Source organism: Phocoena sinus, chromosome 10 (assembly GCF_008692025.1).
Source record: "Phocoena sinus isolate mPhoSin1 chromosome 10, mPhoSin1.pri, whole genome shotgun sequence".
NCBI lineage: Eukaryota > Metazoa > Chordata > Mammalia > Artiodactyla > Phocoenidae > Phocoena > Phocoena sinus.
In genome coordinates, this window is record NC_045772.1 from 67,520,621 (window position 1) to 67,536,268 (window position 15,648).

Consider the following 15,648-nt stretch of genomic DNA (forward strand, 5'->3'; position numbering starts at 1 on the left):
GAGGTCTCTGAGACTGTCCTCAGTTCTTTTCATTCTTTTTCCTTTATTCTGCTCTGCAGTAATTATTTCCACTATTTTATCTTCCAGGTCACTTATCCGTTCTTCTGCCTCAGTTATTCTAATGATCCCATCTAGAGTACTTTTAATTTCATTTATTGTGTTGTTCATCGTTGCTTGTTTCATCTTTAGGTCTTCTAGGTCCTTGTTGTTTCTTGCATTTTGTCTATTTCCATGATTTCGGATCATCTTTACTATCATTATTCTGAATTCTTTTTCAGGTAGACTGCCTATTTCCTCTTCATTTGTTAGCTCTGGTGGGTTTTTATCTTGCTCCTTCATCTACTGTGTGGTTTTGTCTTCTCATTTTGCTTATCTTACTGTGTTTGGGGTCTCCTTTTTGCAGGCTGCAGGTTCGTAGTTCCCATTGTTTTTGGTGTCTGTCCCCACATTTCTCTTTTAATCATGTACTTTCATCATTTTTTAAAACGTTACTAAAAATTTCCTTGCTACAAAATCATGTTGGCAGTGAGATCTGTGTAAGTAAACAACTGGCACTGTACCTGGTGGGGTCAGATAAATACCAGTTGTTTAAGATTTCATCATTTCCCCAAAATGAGAAGGGGGTACTTTGCTAAAGAAGTTCTAGTTGCTCCTTTGCTGGAGTTAAAATTCTTGAAGGGAAGAATAATATCATCAGTACCCGTACCAAGGACATCATTTAAGAATTAGAAAAAAAAAAAAAAAAAAAGAATTAGAGAAAATGCTTCTTCCTATTGGTCCAGTTATGGACTATTTTTGACTTAGTTTTACTGCAAGCTTAATGAGATTTAAGCTGGTCAAAAAAGGAAAAGAAATCAAAGGATGGAATGAGTTAATATATGGATTTTATGTTGTCCAGGATTAAAAAAAAAAAAAGGTTGTGTTTTGTAATGAGATTTTCCTTTATATTCTTCTTCATAATTTCCCCTTTCTGTACCCAAGGCCATGGCAGATCCAAACAGAGCCTTTCTGAGCCTTATTAGAGACATGTCCTCTCTGGGAGTCATTGCCCCATGTCAGGTGACATGCCCCATGTGTAGAATGCAGAGGCATCTTTATGCAATTAGTGGGAAGCACCTCTCCCTACTAGTGGATGCATCCCGACACTGGCACACCTGGTCTCCAGGCTTGGTGCCCTGTACAGGCCTCAATCCCAACAACTGTCTGCAGCAGCCCTGGCTGAAACCCCACCCTCAATTTTCCCCAGAAAAAACATGTTTTAAAGTAAGTGCAAGTTATGAAAAATACAATTTTAGATATAATCCACATAAAAATGCACGTCTGTTATCTGACACATAATTGGTAAACAGATATACATCTGCTCTCTTTCTTAAAAACATTGTGACAATTGCATAGAGTAGATCACAGTATTGTTTTTAAAAATGGATTTATTAAATTGCTCGTAATTATAAAAGATTAAAGTGCACAGAAATTTGCAAAATATTACAAACTTTACATCTTATGCCACAGTGTATGAAAAGCATCATGAATATTTCAGTTTTACTTAAGTTGTTCATACATTTTAACTTTTCAAACATCTTAAAATATAATATGGACACAAGAAAATGGTACAAGTGTTTCAACAACAGAGCGTATTCTGACCCCCTATTGTGAATTAATGTTTTCTGAAATTCAAGATGCACATGCAATTATAAGGGAAGGCTTTTGGTGATAAACAAACAGTTTGCAAAATGGTCTTGTTTAGTTTTCAAACAAAAATGAAAGCTTTCCCTTCCTATTGACATAACTAAAGTATCTGAGGGATATTTAAAGAAAAATCTCCTGAGTATTTAGGTCTAATGCTTTGATTTGTTAAAATTCACAGGCATCACAAAAGGATACAAAGTAAAATTTCTCTAGTGGTTAACACCAGACAGGTCTAGGCCCAGATTTCCCCTTCATAGGTCCACTGCCACACCCATCCATTTTTCCAAGGTGCTGCCTCTGCTCACATTTACAGATGTAGCCCACGAGTGCCTGCGGACACAGCCCCACATTTTCTTCACTACCCACTCGTCAGCACTAGACTTACATGAACACTGTCAGTGTCACAGGTTAACCTGGGTCCCCACTAAAACCTGGCCGTTTGGGGAATATTGGCAGTGTCATACATCACATTCGCTGCCTTAAAAGGGTAGAGGTTTTTTTCCCTCCTGTCCACAGAAGCAAATTTTAAACTGTGAAGACAATTTATGAAAGATGGTTTATGAAAACATAAATGAACGATTCTTTTCAAGTTCTATTTTATATACAAGGAGATAAGGCAAAAACATTTCCTTTTCTATGACTCCATAAGCAGTGAGTAATTGCCATATCCAACACTAGGAGATACTCCTACACTTCAGAGAAGAGAAGAGGTAATTGAGAAGGATCGGCACCACTTCCAGGAGCAGTGTCCCGGGTGAGCAGGGAAAGGGATGAGAACACTTCCCCACGCGGAAGAAATTTCTTTCTTTCTCCCAGTGTGGCCAGATCTCACATGGCCTGTTGTGAGCACTCTCTGATCACACCATTAACATTATCAAGAAAGCTAGTGAAATGGTCCGGATCCACTGGGACAATTCAAAAGTCCAGAATACTGTTTTGATGAATCCTACAGAAATACTGTTTTGTTTTTAACATTCATGGCAGGCATTTAGAATTGTGACCTGGAGTGAAGCTACTCTATTGTAACAAGCCTGTAAATCTGCTCACTGAATAGTGTTTCCTCTTCCTTTGCTGCTGGGACTCTGAGTGTCTTGGCTCCTGTGGCACCTGGGCATTTAGCAGCATCCCAGTGGGTGGCGGCCCATCTAGCAAGAATCCAGTGCCAGACACCCTCTCCTGCACCCAGCCCTGCCTTGTCACCAGTCACAGGTGAGAGGTACAGGCCCTGTGTCTTTTCCAGAGCCTACAAGAGGGCCTGGCACCTGAAAAACAGTAAAGCACAGTAGAGACTGTGAAGCTGAATAAATTAAGGTCAAGATGTGCACGGTGGGGCAGAAGTTCAGCAGGAAGTTACCTTCATCTGACGGCAGAGTTTGTGACCTAATTTGTTTTCTGACCCTTAATTGCCTGACTGGCTTGAGGAGAGGCTGGAATTCAAATCAAATCCCGTCTCTTTTCTTTTTTGGGAATAATCTAGGTATTATCCTGTCTCTCCCTCTCCCTCCCTAAAAAATGCTCCCCAGGTGCAAACAAGTTACTGGGCTGGGAGTAAGAGAAGGGAGGATGCGCTAAGCTACCTTCTGTGTGGCAGATGCTTTGGTAGACTAATCACTTGGATGTGCAGAACCCCTCGCAGGAACACGGTGCGGTCACACTGAGGGCACTTGCTGTTCTCTTGACATGTGCAGCACTGGCCTGTCACAATGGCCATGAGACAATCACAAGGTTGCTTGTAATACTGTACTTCCTGGGATCTCATGGATAAAGGGCAACTGGTGGGAAACTGATGCGTTCATCTTTTACAAACCATTATGTTGATAAATATGTAACTTTAATCACTTGATTTCATTTTTTTTCAAGAAATGACATATCTTCAGAAGAGGTAAATTAATTATCCTGATCAATACGAGTCACAATTCTGTTTCAATCTGTAAGTTTCCCTGCTTTTGCCATCTTATTCCCTTGAGATTTGCAAAGCAGTCAACAACATTGATTAGGCACAGAACATTCTAGGAGTGCTCCTGGAAGATGAAAGGTGTCACTGTGAATTAGCACAAATATGCTCAGAACCTTGCTATCTTCATTGCAATCCATTAAGAGTTATTTCTCTGAGATGGAAAGAAAGGCCAAGATGAAGGCTGAAACTATTTCCTCATTACCTGAGATTTCTTTTTCTGTAGGAATGTGATAATGCACCTAAATATTGTGAAGTCTTGGGTCTATCTGCCACTTAATACAGCATTCAAGCTGAATTCTGCATTAGATATTTTTAATACACAACTGCTAGCATGGCTAATCTTTAATGATGGTATTTGTAAGGGAAAGATAACTCTGGAACAGATCTGGCAAAAAGTGAAGAAATGAAACAGTGCCTAAAAATAAAAAAAGATCATGTGCTTGAGAACAGAAGGGATGAAAATAATCAAATGGAGGGGAAAAATCCACTCTACTTTGGTAGGGGTTGTTTTTAAGCACACAAAGACACCTCTTCTGTGTTACTAAAATTCCAATTTATCAAAAAAAGTAACATTTTTGGTTTTCCTGGTGATTCGTTTTATGCCCTTCTTGATCTCAATTTTACATTTTCCAGTCCCTATGTCGCTAGCTGAAACTGAAAAATAATCTGCGTGAAAATGGTCATATAGTTAAGACTCATATTTGCCGAAGTAATTTAACTTATTCTCATTAGTGATTCATAATATATTTTGATAAAGCTAAATTCTTTAAAGTGCTTCTCAGAACATAAAGCTCTTAATCTGATTTTGGTCGTATATTGTTATCTACTACTGCTATCATCCTCTCAGCTATGACTCCCATATTTTTGGTCATGTCTTTGAGGTGATTCTCATGAAGAAGCTTCTGGGTTAGGTATTTTTCTCTCCTGATCTTGCTCTTCGTGCTTTTCGATACGTCTGGAATTGCATATGAAATGAAAAATTTCACAGAATAGATGATATGCTAAGGGAGAGAAGAAAAATGTCAATCACAAAGAGAAGTAGGGGAACACAGAGTTTCTTCCATTTATTTTTGCTAGTCATTATAGCAGTATATCAGGACAAGGTGGTGGGCATTCATCATGTATACCCAATCTCTCCCACCATAGCATGGCTCTGCCAAGGTGCTATATTTTTTTACTTTATACATTTCAAGAATACTATTTGACATGTAGAACAGAATACATCTACTATCTAGAACACTCACCATGACACTGACGATGCTATGATATTTTTATGTGTGTTTCTTTCCTATCTTGTTCCCAGGCCTCCTCCCCAAAGGTAAACACTAAACTATCTGTGTGAGTATATAATTTTCTTTTACTTTGAATAGTTTAACAAGGTATGTATATATCCCCAAATAGTATCTTGTTTAGTTTTGCTTGCTTTATGCTTTATAAAAACAGTATGATACTGTCAGTATGGTACAGTCTTTTGAAAATTGCTTTTTTCCATTCAAAGGTTCTAAGACTCATCAATGTTATTGTGCATAACTGTAATCCATTTTCACGTCTATATAATATTCCACTGTGCAAACACACTAATTTATTTGTTCCCCTATCAAAAGGAATTGGGTTTGTGTCTAGTTTTTGGATTAGAAACAATGATGTTGGGAACATTCTTGCACTTGGATTCTGGAGAATACCTGTGAGTTTCTCAAAAGCGTGCACCTAGGGGTGGAACTGCTGAGACCCTCTGTTACATGAATCTTCAATTTTACAAGAGCATACCAACTATACCGGCTGACACTCCCACCAGCAGTGTGTGATGATTTCAGTTGCTCTACATCCTTGTCTGCACTTGTTACCATCACTTTTTTTTTTTTTAAACCAACATGGTGATTATGAAATGGACTTTCACTTTGGTCTTACTTTGTATTTCCCTGGTGACTAATGAGCTTGAAAACCTTTTTATTTATTCACTGTTCAAAAATCCCTAACCTAGCAAGAAGATAGAGATAACAGAATAAACATAATTAAAAACAAATACATTACACATAGTGTTAAAAAGTGATAAGAGCTATGGGGAAAGAAGTGACATGAGCTAAGTGAAGCAGAGTAAAATTTATATAGATTTTATATAGATCAGTCTGGACATGCCTCATTGAGCAAAGATTTTAAGGAGGTGAGGAAATTAGCCATGCAGACATCAGGAAGAAAGACATTCTAGGCAAAGGGAACAGCCAACACAGTCCATCTGGTAGAAACCTGAAGGGTACATTCCAGGAAGGCTGGAGTGAAGTGACCTCAGGGAGGTAACAGAGCATGGCTAGATTGTGTTTGGCCTTGTATGTCATTATAAGGACTTTGGCTTTTACTTAGAGTGAGATGTGAAGACAATAGGGAGTCCAGTTAGGAGACTGTTGCCCTAATTTGGGCAAGAAATGATGGTGGCTCTAACTTGGGTGGCAGCAGAAGAGCTGGTAAGAAGTGGTCAGATTTGTGATATATTTTCAAAGGAAAACTCAAAAGGACTGGATGTGGAATAAGTGGGGGAGAGAAAACAAGGAGGACTCCAAGAATTCTGGCCCAAGCAACTGTTGAGATGGAACTGCCATAATTGAGAGGGGGTAAAACTGTGGACAGAACAGATTTAGTGCATGATTGATAGGGAGAAGAACATTGCAAGTGGACTTAAGAAAATATGGGAATTTAGGGCAGTAGATTTGAGGTATCTGTTAGATATCCAAGCAGAAAGGTCAAGTATGCAGTTGGATTGATGGGCTGAGTTCAGAAGAGGTTTTCTGGGGATATCCATTAGTGAGTCACTGGCATACAGATAGCACTTAAAGTGTCCGGACCGCATGAGATCACCAACGCTTGGGTAGAGAGAAAACACAACCAAGGAATGAGCCGTGGATCATTAAGAAGAGAAGGGATGGGCAAAGAAGTTAAGACAGGACTGCATAGAGAGGTAGGAAGAAAGGCAAAATATGTGTTTCCCTGGGAGCCAAGTGAGGAAGAATTTCAAGGAAGAGTGATCAGCTGTGTCAAATGTTTCTTGTAAGTCAGGTAGTGTGACGGTGGAGAATATTTTGAGCTGAGAGAGATACTGGTGAGTTCAAGTGATAGAATTACATAGTAAAGAGGCAAAAGTTGATGTAGGAAAGAGGTTTGTTTTTTTTTTCCCATCCATTTCTGAGGTAGGTAATATTTACAGATATGAAGATTTTCTATGTTATACCACCCTTGCATTTCTGGGATAAAGCGAATGTGGTATGATGTCATCTTTTGAAAACAGATTGCTAGATTCAGTCTGCACATCTTAAAAAGACCTTTGCCTCTATGCATTGAGTAAGACTGACATAATTTCCCCTTCCCTTTCTAATCTTGTCTGATTTTAGGAACTAAAAGGGGTTGGAGAGTATTTCCTTATCTCTGGAGGAGTGTGTATAATATTGAAATGATCTGTTCTAGAAAGTTTGGTATCACTCTCCTAGAAAGCCATATGGCTTGGTGTTTTCAATGGGGACAGATTTTTCAATTACTCAAAGTTTTGCTATAATTTGAGGTTTATAGTTACCTTCTTTAGCATTTTAAAGATATTAGACTCTTCTCTTCTGGCTTTCAGATTGATGTTAAAAAGTCTACTCTCAAGACAGACTGGCTGAATAATACAAAAACAGGACCCATATATATGCTGTCTACAAGAGACCTACTTCAGACCTAGGGACACATACAGACTGAAAGTGAGAAAATGGAAAAAGATATTCCATGCAAATGGAAATCAAAAGAAAGCTGGAGTAGCAATACTCATATCAAACAGACTTTAAATAAAGAATGTTACAAGAGGCAAGGAAGGATACTACATAATGATCAAGGGATCAAATCACGAAGAAGATGTAACAATTGTAAATATATATGCACCCAACAGAGGAGCACCTCAGTACATAAGGCAAATGCTAACAGCTATAAAAGAGGAAATCGACAGTAACGGTGGGGGACGTTAACACCTTTATGGCACCAATGGACAGATCATCCAGACAGAAAATTAATAAGGAAACACAAGCTTTAAATGACACAACAGACCAGATAGATTTAATTGATATTTATAGGACATTCCACCCGAAAACAGCAGATTACACTTTCTTCTCAAATGGACACGGAACATTCTCCAGGATAGATCACATCTTGGGTCACAAATCAAGCCTCGGTAAATTTAAGAAAATTGAAATCATACCAAGCATTTTTTCCAACCACAATTCTATGAGATTAGATATAAATTACAGGGGAAAAAAACGTAAAAAACACAAACACATGGAGGTTAAACAATACACTACTAAATAACCAAAACTGAAGAAATCAAAGAGGAAATCAAAAAATACCTAGAGACAAATGACAACGAAAACATGACAATCCAAAATGTATGGGATGCAGCAAAATCAGTTCTAAGAGGGAAATTTATAGCAATAAATGCTACGTCAAGAAATAAGAAAACTCTCAAATAAACAAACTAACCTTACACCTAAAGGAACTAGAGAAAGAAAAACAAAACCCAAAGTTAGTAGAAGGAAAGAAATCATAAAGATCAGAGAAGAAATAAATGAAATAGAAACAAAAAACCAACAGCAAATTTCAATAAAACTGAAAGCTGGTTCTTTGAGAAGATAAACAAAAGTGATAAACCTTTAGCCAGACTCATCAAGAGGGAGAGTACTCAAATCAATAAAATTAGAAATGAAAAAGGAGAAGTTACAATGGACACTGGAGAAACACACAGCATCACAAGAGACTACTACAAGCAACTCTATGCCAATCAAACGGAAAACCTGGAAGAAACGGACAAATTCTTAGAAAGGTATAATCTTTTAAGACTGAACCAGAAAGAAATAGAAAACATGAACAGACCAATCACAAGTAATGAAATTGAAACTGTGATTAAAGATCTTCCAACAGAAGTCCAAGACCAGATGGCTTCACAGGTGAATTCTATCAAACATTTAGAGAAGATCTAACAACCATCCTTCTCAAAAAATTTCAGAGGAAGGAACACACGCAAACTCATTCTATGAGACCACCATCACCCTGATACCAAAACCAGACAAAGATACTACAAAAAAAGAAAATTACAGACCAATATCACTGATGAATATAGATGCAAAAATTCTCAACAAAACACTAGCAAACAGAATCCAACAACACATTAAAAGGATCATACACCATGATCAAGTCGGATTTATCCCAGGGATGCAAGGATTCTTCAATATAGGCAAATCAATCAGTGTGATACACCATATTAACAAATTAAAGAATAAAAACCATATGATCATCTCTATAGATGCAGAAAAAGCTTTTCACAAAATTCAACACTGATTTATGATAAAAACTCTCCAGAAAGTGGGCATAGAGGGAACTTATCTCAACATAATAAAGGCCATATATGACAAACCACAGCAAACATCATTCTCAATGGTGAAAACCTGAAAGCAGGTCCTCTAAGATCAGGAACAAGACAGGGATGTCCACTCTTGCCACCATTATTCAACACAGTTTTGGAAGTCCTAGCCATGGTAATCAGAGAAGAAAAATAAAAGGAATACAACTTGGAAAAGAAGAAGTAAAACTGTCACTGTTTGCAGATGACATAATACTATACATAGAAAACCCTAAAGATGCCACCAGAAAACTACTAGAACTAATCAATGAATTTGGTAAGGTTGCAGGATACAAAATTAATGCACAGAAATCTCTTGCACTCCTATACATTAACAATGAAAGATCAGGAAGAGAAATTAAGGAAACAATCCCATTAACCACTGAAACAAAAAGAATAAAATACCTAGGAATAAACCTACCTAAGGAGGTAAAAGACCTGCACTCAGGAAATTATAAGACCCTGATGAAAGAAATCAAAGATGACACAGACGGAGAGATATACCATGTTCTTGGACTGGAAGAATCAATATTGTGAAAATGACTGTACTACCCAAAGCAATCTACAGATTCAATGCAATCCCTATCAAATTACCAATGGCAATTTTTCAGAACTAGAACAAAAAATCTTAAAATTTGTAGAGAGGCACAAAATACCCCAGAGAGCCATAACAATCTTGAGAAAGAAAATGGAGCTGGAGGAATCAGGCTCCCTGACTTCAGACTATACTACAAAGCTACAGTAATCAAGACAATATGGTACTGGCAGAAAAACAGCAACACTGATCAATGGAACAGGATAGAAAGCCCAGAGATAAACGTACGAACCTATGGTCAACTAATCTATGATAAAGGAGGCAAGGATATACAATGGAGAAAAGGCAGTCTTGGTGCTGGGAAAACTGGACATCTGCATGGAAAAGAATGAAATTACAACACTCCCTAACACCATACATAAAAATAAACTCAAAATGGATTAAAGACCTAAATGTAAGACTGGACACCATAAAACTCCTAGAGGAAAACATAGGAAGAATACTCTTTGACATAAGTCACAGCAAGATCTTTTATGACCCACCTCCTAGAGTAATGGAAATAAAAACAAAAATAAACACATGGGACCTAATGAAACTTAAAAGCTTTTGCACAGCAAAGGAAACTACAAACAAGACGAAAAGACAACCCTCAGAATGGGAGAAAATATTTGCAAATGAATCAATGGACAAAGGATTAATGTCCAAAATATATAACCAGCACATGCAGCTCAATATCAAAAACAAACAACCTAATCAAAAATTGGGCGGAAGACCTAAACAGAAATTTCTCCAGAGAAGACATGCAGATGGCCAAGAGGCACATGAAAAGCTGCTCAACATCAGTAATTATTAGAGAAATGCAAATCAAAACTACAGTGAGGTATCACCTCACACTGGTTAGAATGGGCATCATCAGAAAATCTACAAACAACAAATGCTGGAGAGGGTGTGGAGAAAAGGGAACCGTCTTGCACTGTTGGTGGCAAAGTTAACTGATAGAGCCACATGGAGAACAGTATGGAGACTCCTTAAAAAACTAAAAATAGAACTACCATATGACCCAGCAATTCCACTACTGGGCATATACCCAGAGAAAGCCATAATTCAAAAAGACACATGCACCCCAATATTCATTGCAGCACTATTTACAATAGCCAGATCATGGAAGCAACCTAAATGTCCATTGACAGATGAATGGATAAAGAAGATGTGGTACATGTATACAATGGAATATTACTCAGCCATAAAAAGGAATGAAATTGGGCCAGTTGCAGAGACATGGATGGACCTAGAGACTGTCATAGAGAGTGAAGTCAGAAAGAGTAAAACAAATATCGTATATTAACGCATATATGTGGAATCCAGAAAAATGGTACAGATGAACCAGTTTGCAAGGCAGAAATAGAGACACAGATGTAGAGAACAAACATATGGACACCATGGGGGTAAGCGGGGTGGAGGGGGTGCGATGAACTGGGAGATTGGGATTTACATATATACAGTGATATGTATGAAATAGATAACTAATAAGAACCTGCTGTATAGCACAAGGAACTGTACTTCACTTTGCTGTACAGGAGAAACTAACACAAGATTGTGAAACAACTATACAACAATTAAAAACAAACGTCTAGGGACTTCCCTGGTGGCACAGTGGTTGAGAGTCTGCCTGCCGATGCAGGGGACACAGGTTCAAGCCCTGGCCCAGGAAGATCCCACGTGCCGCAGAGCAACTGGGCCCGTGCGCCACAACTACTGAGCCTGTGCCCTAGGGTCCGAGAGCCACAGCTACTGAGCCCGCGTGCCACAGCTACTGAGGCCCACGTGCCTAGAGCCCGTGCTCTGCAGCAGGAGAGGCCACCGCAATGAGAAGCCTGTGCACCGCAATGAGGAGTGGCCCCCGTTTGCCGCAACTAGAGAATGCCCGCGGGCAGCAACGAAGACCCAACGCAGCCAAAACAAAACAAAACAAAACAAAAAAACAAACGTCTAGGGCTTCCCTGGTGGCGCAGTGGTTGAGAGTCCGCCTGCTGATGCAGGGGACACGGGTTCATGCCCTGGTCCAGGAAGATCCCACATGCCATGAAACAGCTGTGCCCGTGAGCCATGGCCGCTGAGCCTGCGCGTCCAGAGTGCTCCGCAACGGGAGAGGCCACAACAGTGAGAGGCCTTCGTACCACAAAAAAAACCACAAACGTCTACTCTCATTCTAATCTTAATTTTCTTTGTCATCTGTCTTCTTTCTCAGGTTACTTTTAAGATCTTATATTCAGTGTGCTGCATTTTCCTTACAGTGCATGTAAATATTGACTTCTTTGTTATCTATTCTGCTTGATATTTGTTTTGCTTTCTTCTTTGTGAACAGATGTCTGTCACTTATGCTGCAAAAATTTTATCCACTGACTCTTCAGATTTGCATCTCCTCAGTTATCCATTTTTTTCTTCTATGATTTTTTGGGAAAGTTAGTCCTTCTCATTCTGTCTTCCATATCTAACCTCTTGTTAAAAAATTTTTTCCATTTTCTTCTCTCTTTGTGATGTGCTAGTGGTATTTTTTTTCAGATTTGTCTCCCAGTTCACTAATTCTCTCTTCAGATTTGACTAAACTTCTGTTTTATCCAGACGTTAATGTCTTCATTTCAACAACTATTTTTATTTCAAAAAGTTCTTTTCAATTATTTTTCAAAATTGCCTTATAATTTTTTTAGTTTCTTATTTGTTCACTTTTGGCTCTGTCATTTATTTGTTTAAATATTCTCATATATGGTTAATTTATATTCCTTATCTGATAATTCAAACTCTTAAAAGTTACTGATGGTCCAAATCAGGTTTTTATTTTTTAATTTTTTTTTGGCTAAAGCTCATTCTTGGTTTTTCATTCTTTTTTTAAAATTTCCTCTTTGCCATTGTTGATCTTTGATAGTTAGCTCATATTTGCTTATCTCAATCTGGGAAAAAACTGGGGTCTAAATTAAGGATACTTTTATTCAGAGAAGATATGCATTTCCCTCTGCTTGGAGACATGTTTAGCCTTTTGTGGGGTCCCTGGCTGAATCCAAGAGTCTCAAGTTCAGCTCTTCTACTGCACTGCTGACCCAAGGCTTGGTCTCCTTGGACTTTTAGGTGGAGATACTAATAACAGCACTTGTTCTCAGAGCAGTCCTGAACTTCAGAGGTGCTCACTGCTCTATTTCAGGCAATCATGGTGTTTTCCTCTTTGTATATTCTCTTTCCTTCTTTCTAGTAAGCGTAAAACTGCAAAGGAAATTATGTTTTTAACTGATTCTAAATGTTTTGTAGTGAGATGGCCCCTCACAGCATCTAGTCCACCATGATATCAAAAGTAGAAATCAAACCACTTTGGCAACTACATATTTGAATATAAACTAGTGACTCTTGCCTGTATATCAGATACTGTACTTCAGGAATCCACTTATGATGGTGAACTAATGATGAACTATTTTCTTCTGTTAATTTTTGGTAACTACTTAAAAAAATACTAGAAAAATTATCAAAGCCAGGTAGCCTGTCCCACTTTTTTCTTGCTAACAGATTTTGATTCCACTCAGAGCAAACCAAACACCTCCTGTCTCAGCCTACTTAGCTGCTATGAGGAACCATGTGCTGTAGTTATAGCCAATGAGATGTAGGTGACAGTCTGCTCTGGGGGCTTCTGGCAAAGCATTTTCTTTCCTAACAAATAGGAAAAGATTTGGCTAGCATCACCCTTCTCCTTCCTCCTGCCTAGAACATAAATGTGTTATCTGGAGTTGCAGTAGTCATATTACAACCACAGAGCGACATGCAATGAGAGAACACCTAGAGAATCAGATACAGTCCTTACATCAGTGAGCTGGTGTTGATTCAGGAGCACCCAGCTACTCCTAGTGAAATTTGTTATGTAAGAAAAATCAACCCCTATTTGTTGAAGCCACTATTGATGGGCTTTCTGTTTCTTGCAGCTAAATATAATCCTAACTGACCACACCAATGAAGTAACTTTCAAATCTTTGGAATTAAGTAGCAGTTATTCACTTGGTGTAAGAAGTAAAGTTGGTTAGATCAATTTCAAATTTATAGCTGCCTTAGTCATTTTTCATAGCTGATAAATTTCAGGGATGTAAAAAACTATTGTAAGAAGGATACTGTGAAAATGCAATTAAAATAATACAAATAAAAATATTATAGCAATAAAAGTTTCTCCAGGGAAAATATGATATCTTATTTGTCTTGAATAAGCCCCTTCATAGCCTAATAGCCAGTGCCCCAAATAAAAGGCCCAGTGCCCCAAATAAAAAGGCCTTCAATTAATACTGAACTGAAAGGAATTGAATTCCTCTAGCACACAACATGCCTTTAACGTTTAAAGGAGTTAACCAACTTTATTTATTTAAAAAAATAAATTTATTTATTTATTTACTTTTGGCTATGCGCAGGCTTTCTCTAGTTGTGATGAGTGGGGGCCGCTCTTCGCTGCAGTGCGCAGGCTTCTCATTGGGGTGGCTTCTCCCGTTACAGAGCATGGGCTCTAGACACACGGGCTTCAGTAGTTGTGGCTCGCGGGCTCCAGAGTGCAGGCTCAGTAGTTGTGGTGCACGGGCTTAGCTGCTCCGCGGTATGTGGGATCTTCCCAGACCAGGGATCGAACCCGTGTCCCCTGCATTGGCAGGCGGATTCTTAACCACTGTACCACCAGGGAAGCCCAACCAACTTCATTTAATTACTGTTCTCAGGTCAGATTTTATTAATAAATGTTATAAAATAATTATTAGCAAGAGATAACATATCGTACATTTCAAGTCAGAAGAGGCAACACAAAGCCTGCAAATACACTGCTTCATAAACTATTTCAGAGTATACTTTTCCTACCTCCATGACAATGATAAAAGCCAGCTTAGCTGCAATCACATGCCAATAATAGATGTTGTGTTTATACTCTTGTGGGTGTCCAGGAGGGTACCGGAAATCACGATACCTGGAAATGAGATGGAGACATTTCAGGAGATAATTCTTTTTGATCAAATGCTGTAAACAAGGGCCCATTAAAAAAGGTCATACTTCATGCAACAGTCTTTGAAATTGGACATCATATAAATTTTCTCTAAGAGTGTTTGTTTGTTTTTTGGCCACACCACATGGCATGGCTTGCGGGATCTCAGTTCCCTGACCAGGGACTGAACCCGGGACCACGGAAGTGAAAGCCTGGAATCCTGACTACTAGGCCAGCAGGGAACTCCCAAGTTTTCTCCAAGAGTTTAATTTGATGACAAAACCCTGAAATAACTACTCCAGTAATACTTCATTTAACTTACAAGCGGAAGATGATGGTAATGATGGATTCCATCTTTGTAAAAAAGAACAAAAATATCTTAAATTTTGTCCCTGCTTCCTCAAAAGAGTATAACTAAAACAAGTTAGCATATTTTCAGAAACATGCTTATAAATTTATTTATATAATGGTGTCATCAGGGTTCACTCAGCTATGAGGCTATCTCTCTCTACAGAGAATACTAACCTACTTTTTATAATTTTCTTACTTAATTTCCTTGTTGTCAGACATCATATGCTACTGCTGTTAGTGTATTTCCCTCAGGTAGCACATCTCTCATTTTCTGCCTGTAACCTATTAGACCTAGTTTAATTACTCTTTAGAACTATGTAAAGTAAGAGTAACCAGATTCAATGAGGGATTCTGAAGAGGCTTTACTATGTGTAACTTGGAAACATTTATCTGGGGCTTATCTCTGGTTTCTCGGTTGTGTTGTTGAGAATGTGAATCAGAGAAGGCTTTGAGGAGTTGAACTAAATGAATTTTAAAGCCTCCTTTAGGTTTAAGACTTTGATTGAAAAAAAAAACACACACACACAACTCTACGACATGCAGTCAACAAACTTTTCAGTTAGTAACTTAGTTGACAAAACTAAGTGTACGCTGTCCACAGTTGATTTTACTAGCCATTAATATTAGTGCAGAGAGCTTTGGAACACTTTTAGAGAACACTGCTAGGCCAGGCTGAGGTATTTACATTTTTGTCTTTGCGTTGCTTTGTTAAGTGATAC

The 15,648-nt window shown here is 38.4% G+C and overlaps 1 protein-coding gene across 3 annotated transcripts in view; it reads right to left on the reverse strand.

Annotated features, from left to right (window-relative positions):
- Positions 1-1,409: 1,409 nt before the first annotated feature.
- ANO6 (anoctamin 6) overlaps positions 1,410-15,648 on the reverse strand; it is a 216,556-nt gene continuing 202,317 nt past the window's right edge. For all 3 annotated transcript variants that reach the window (XM_032644953.1, XM_032644954.1, XM_032644952.1), the window contains 2 exons: positions 14,458-14,563; positions 1,410-4,644 (listed from right to left, as the gene is read on the reverse strand). In XM_032644953.1, coding sequence (XP_032500844.1) covers positions 4,438-4,644; positions 14,458-14,563 — 313 coding nt within the window. In that variant the 3' untranslated portion in view covers positions 1,410-4,437. The remainder of the gene's footprint in view (positions 4,645-14,457; positions 14,564-15,648) is intronic.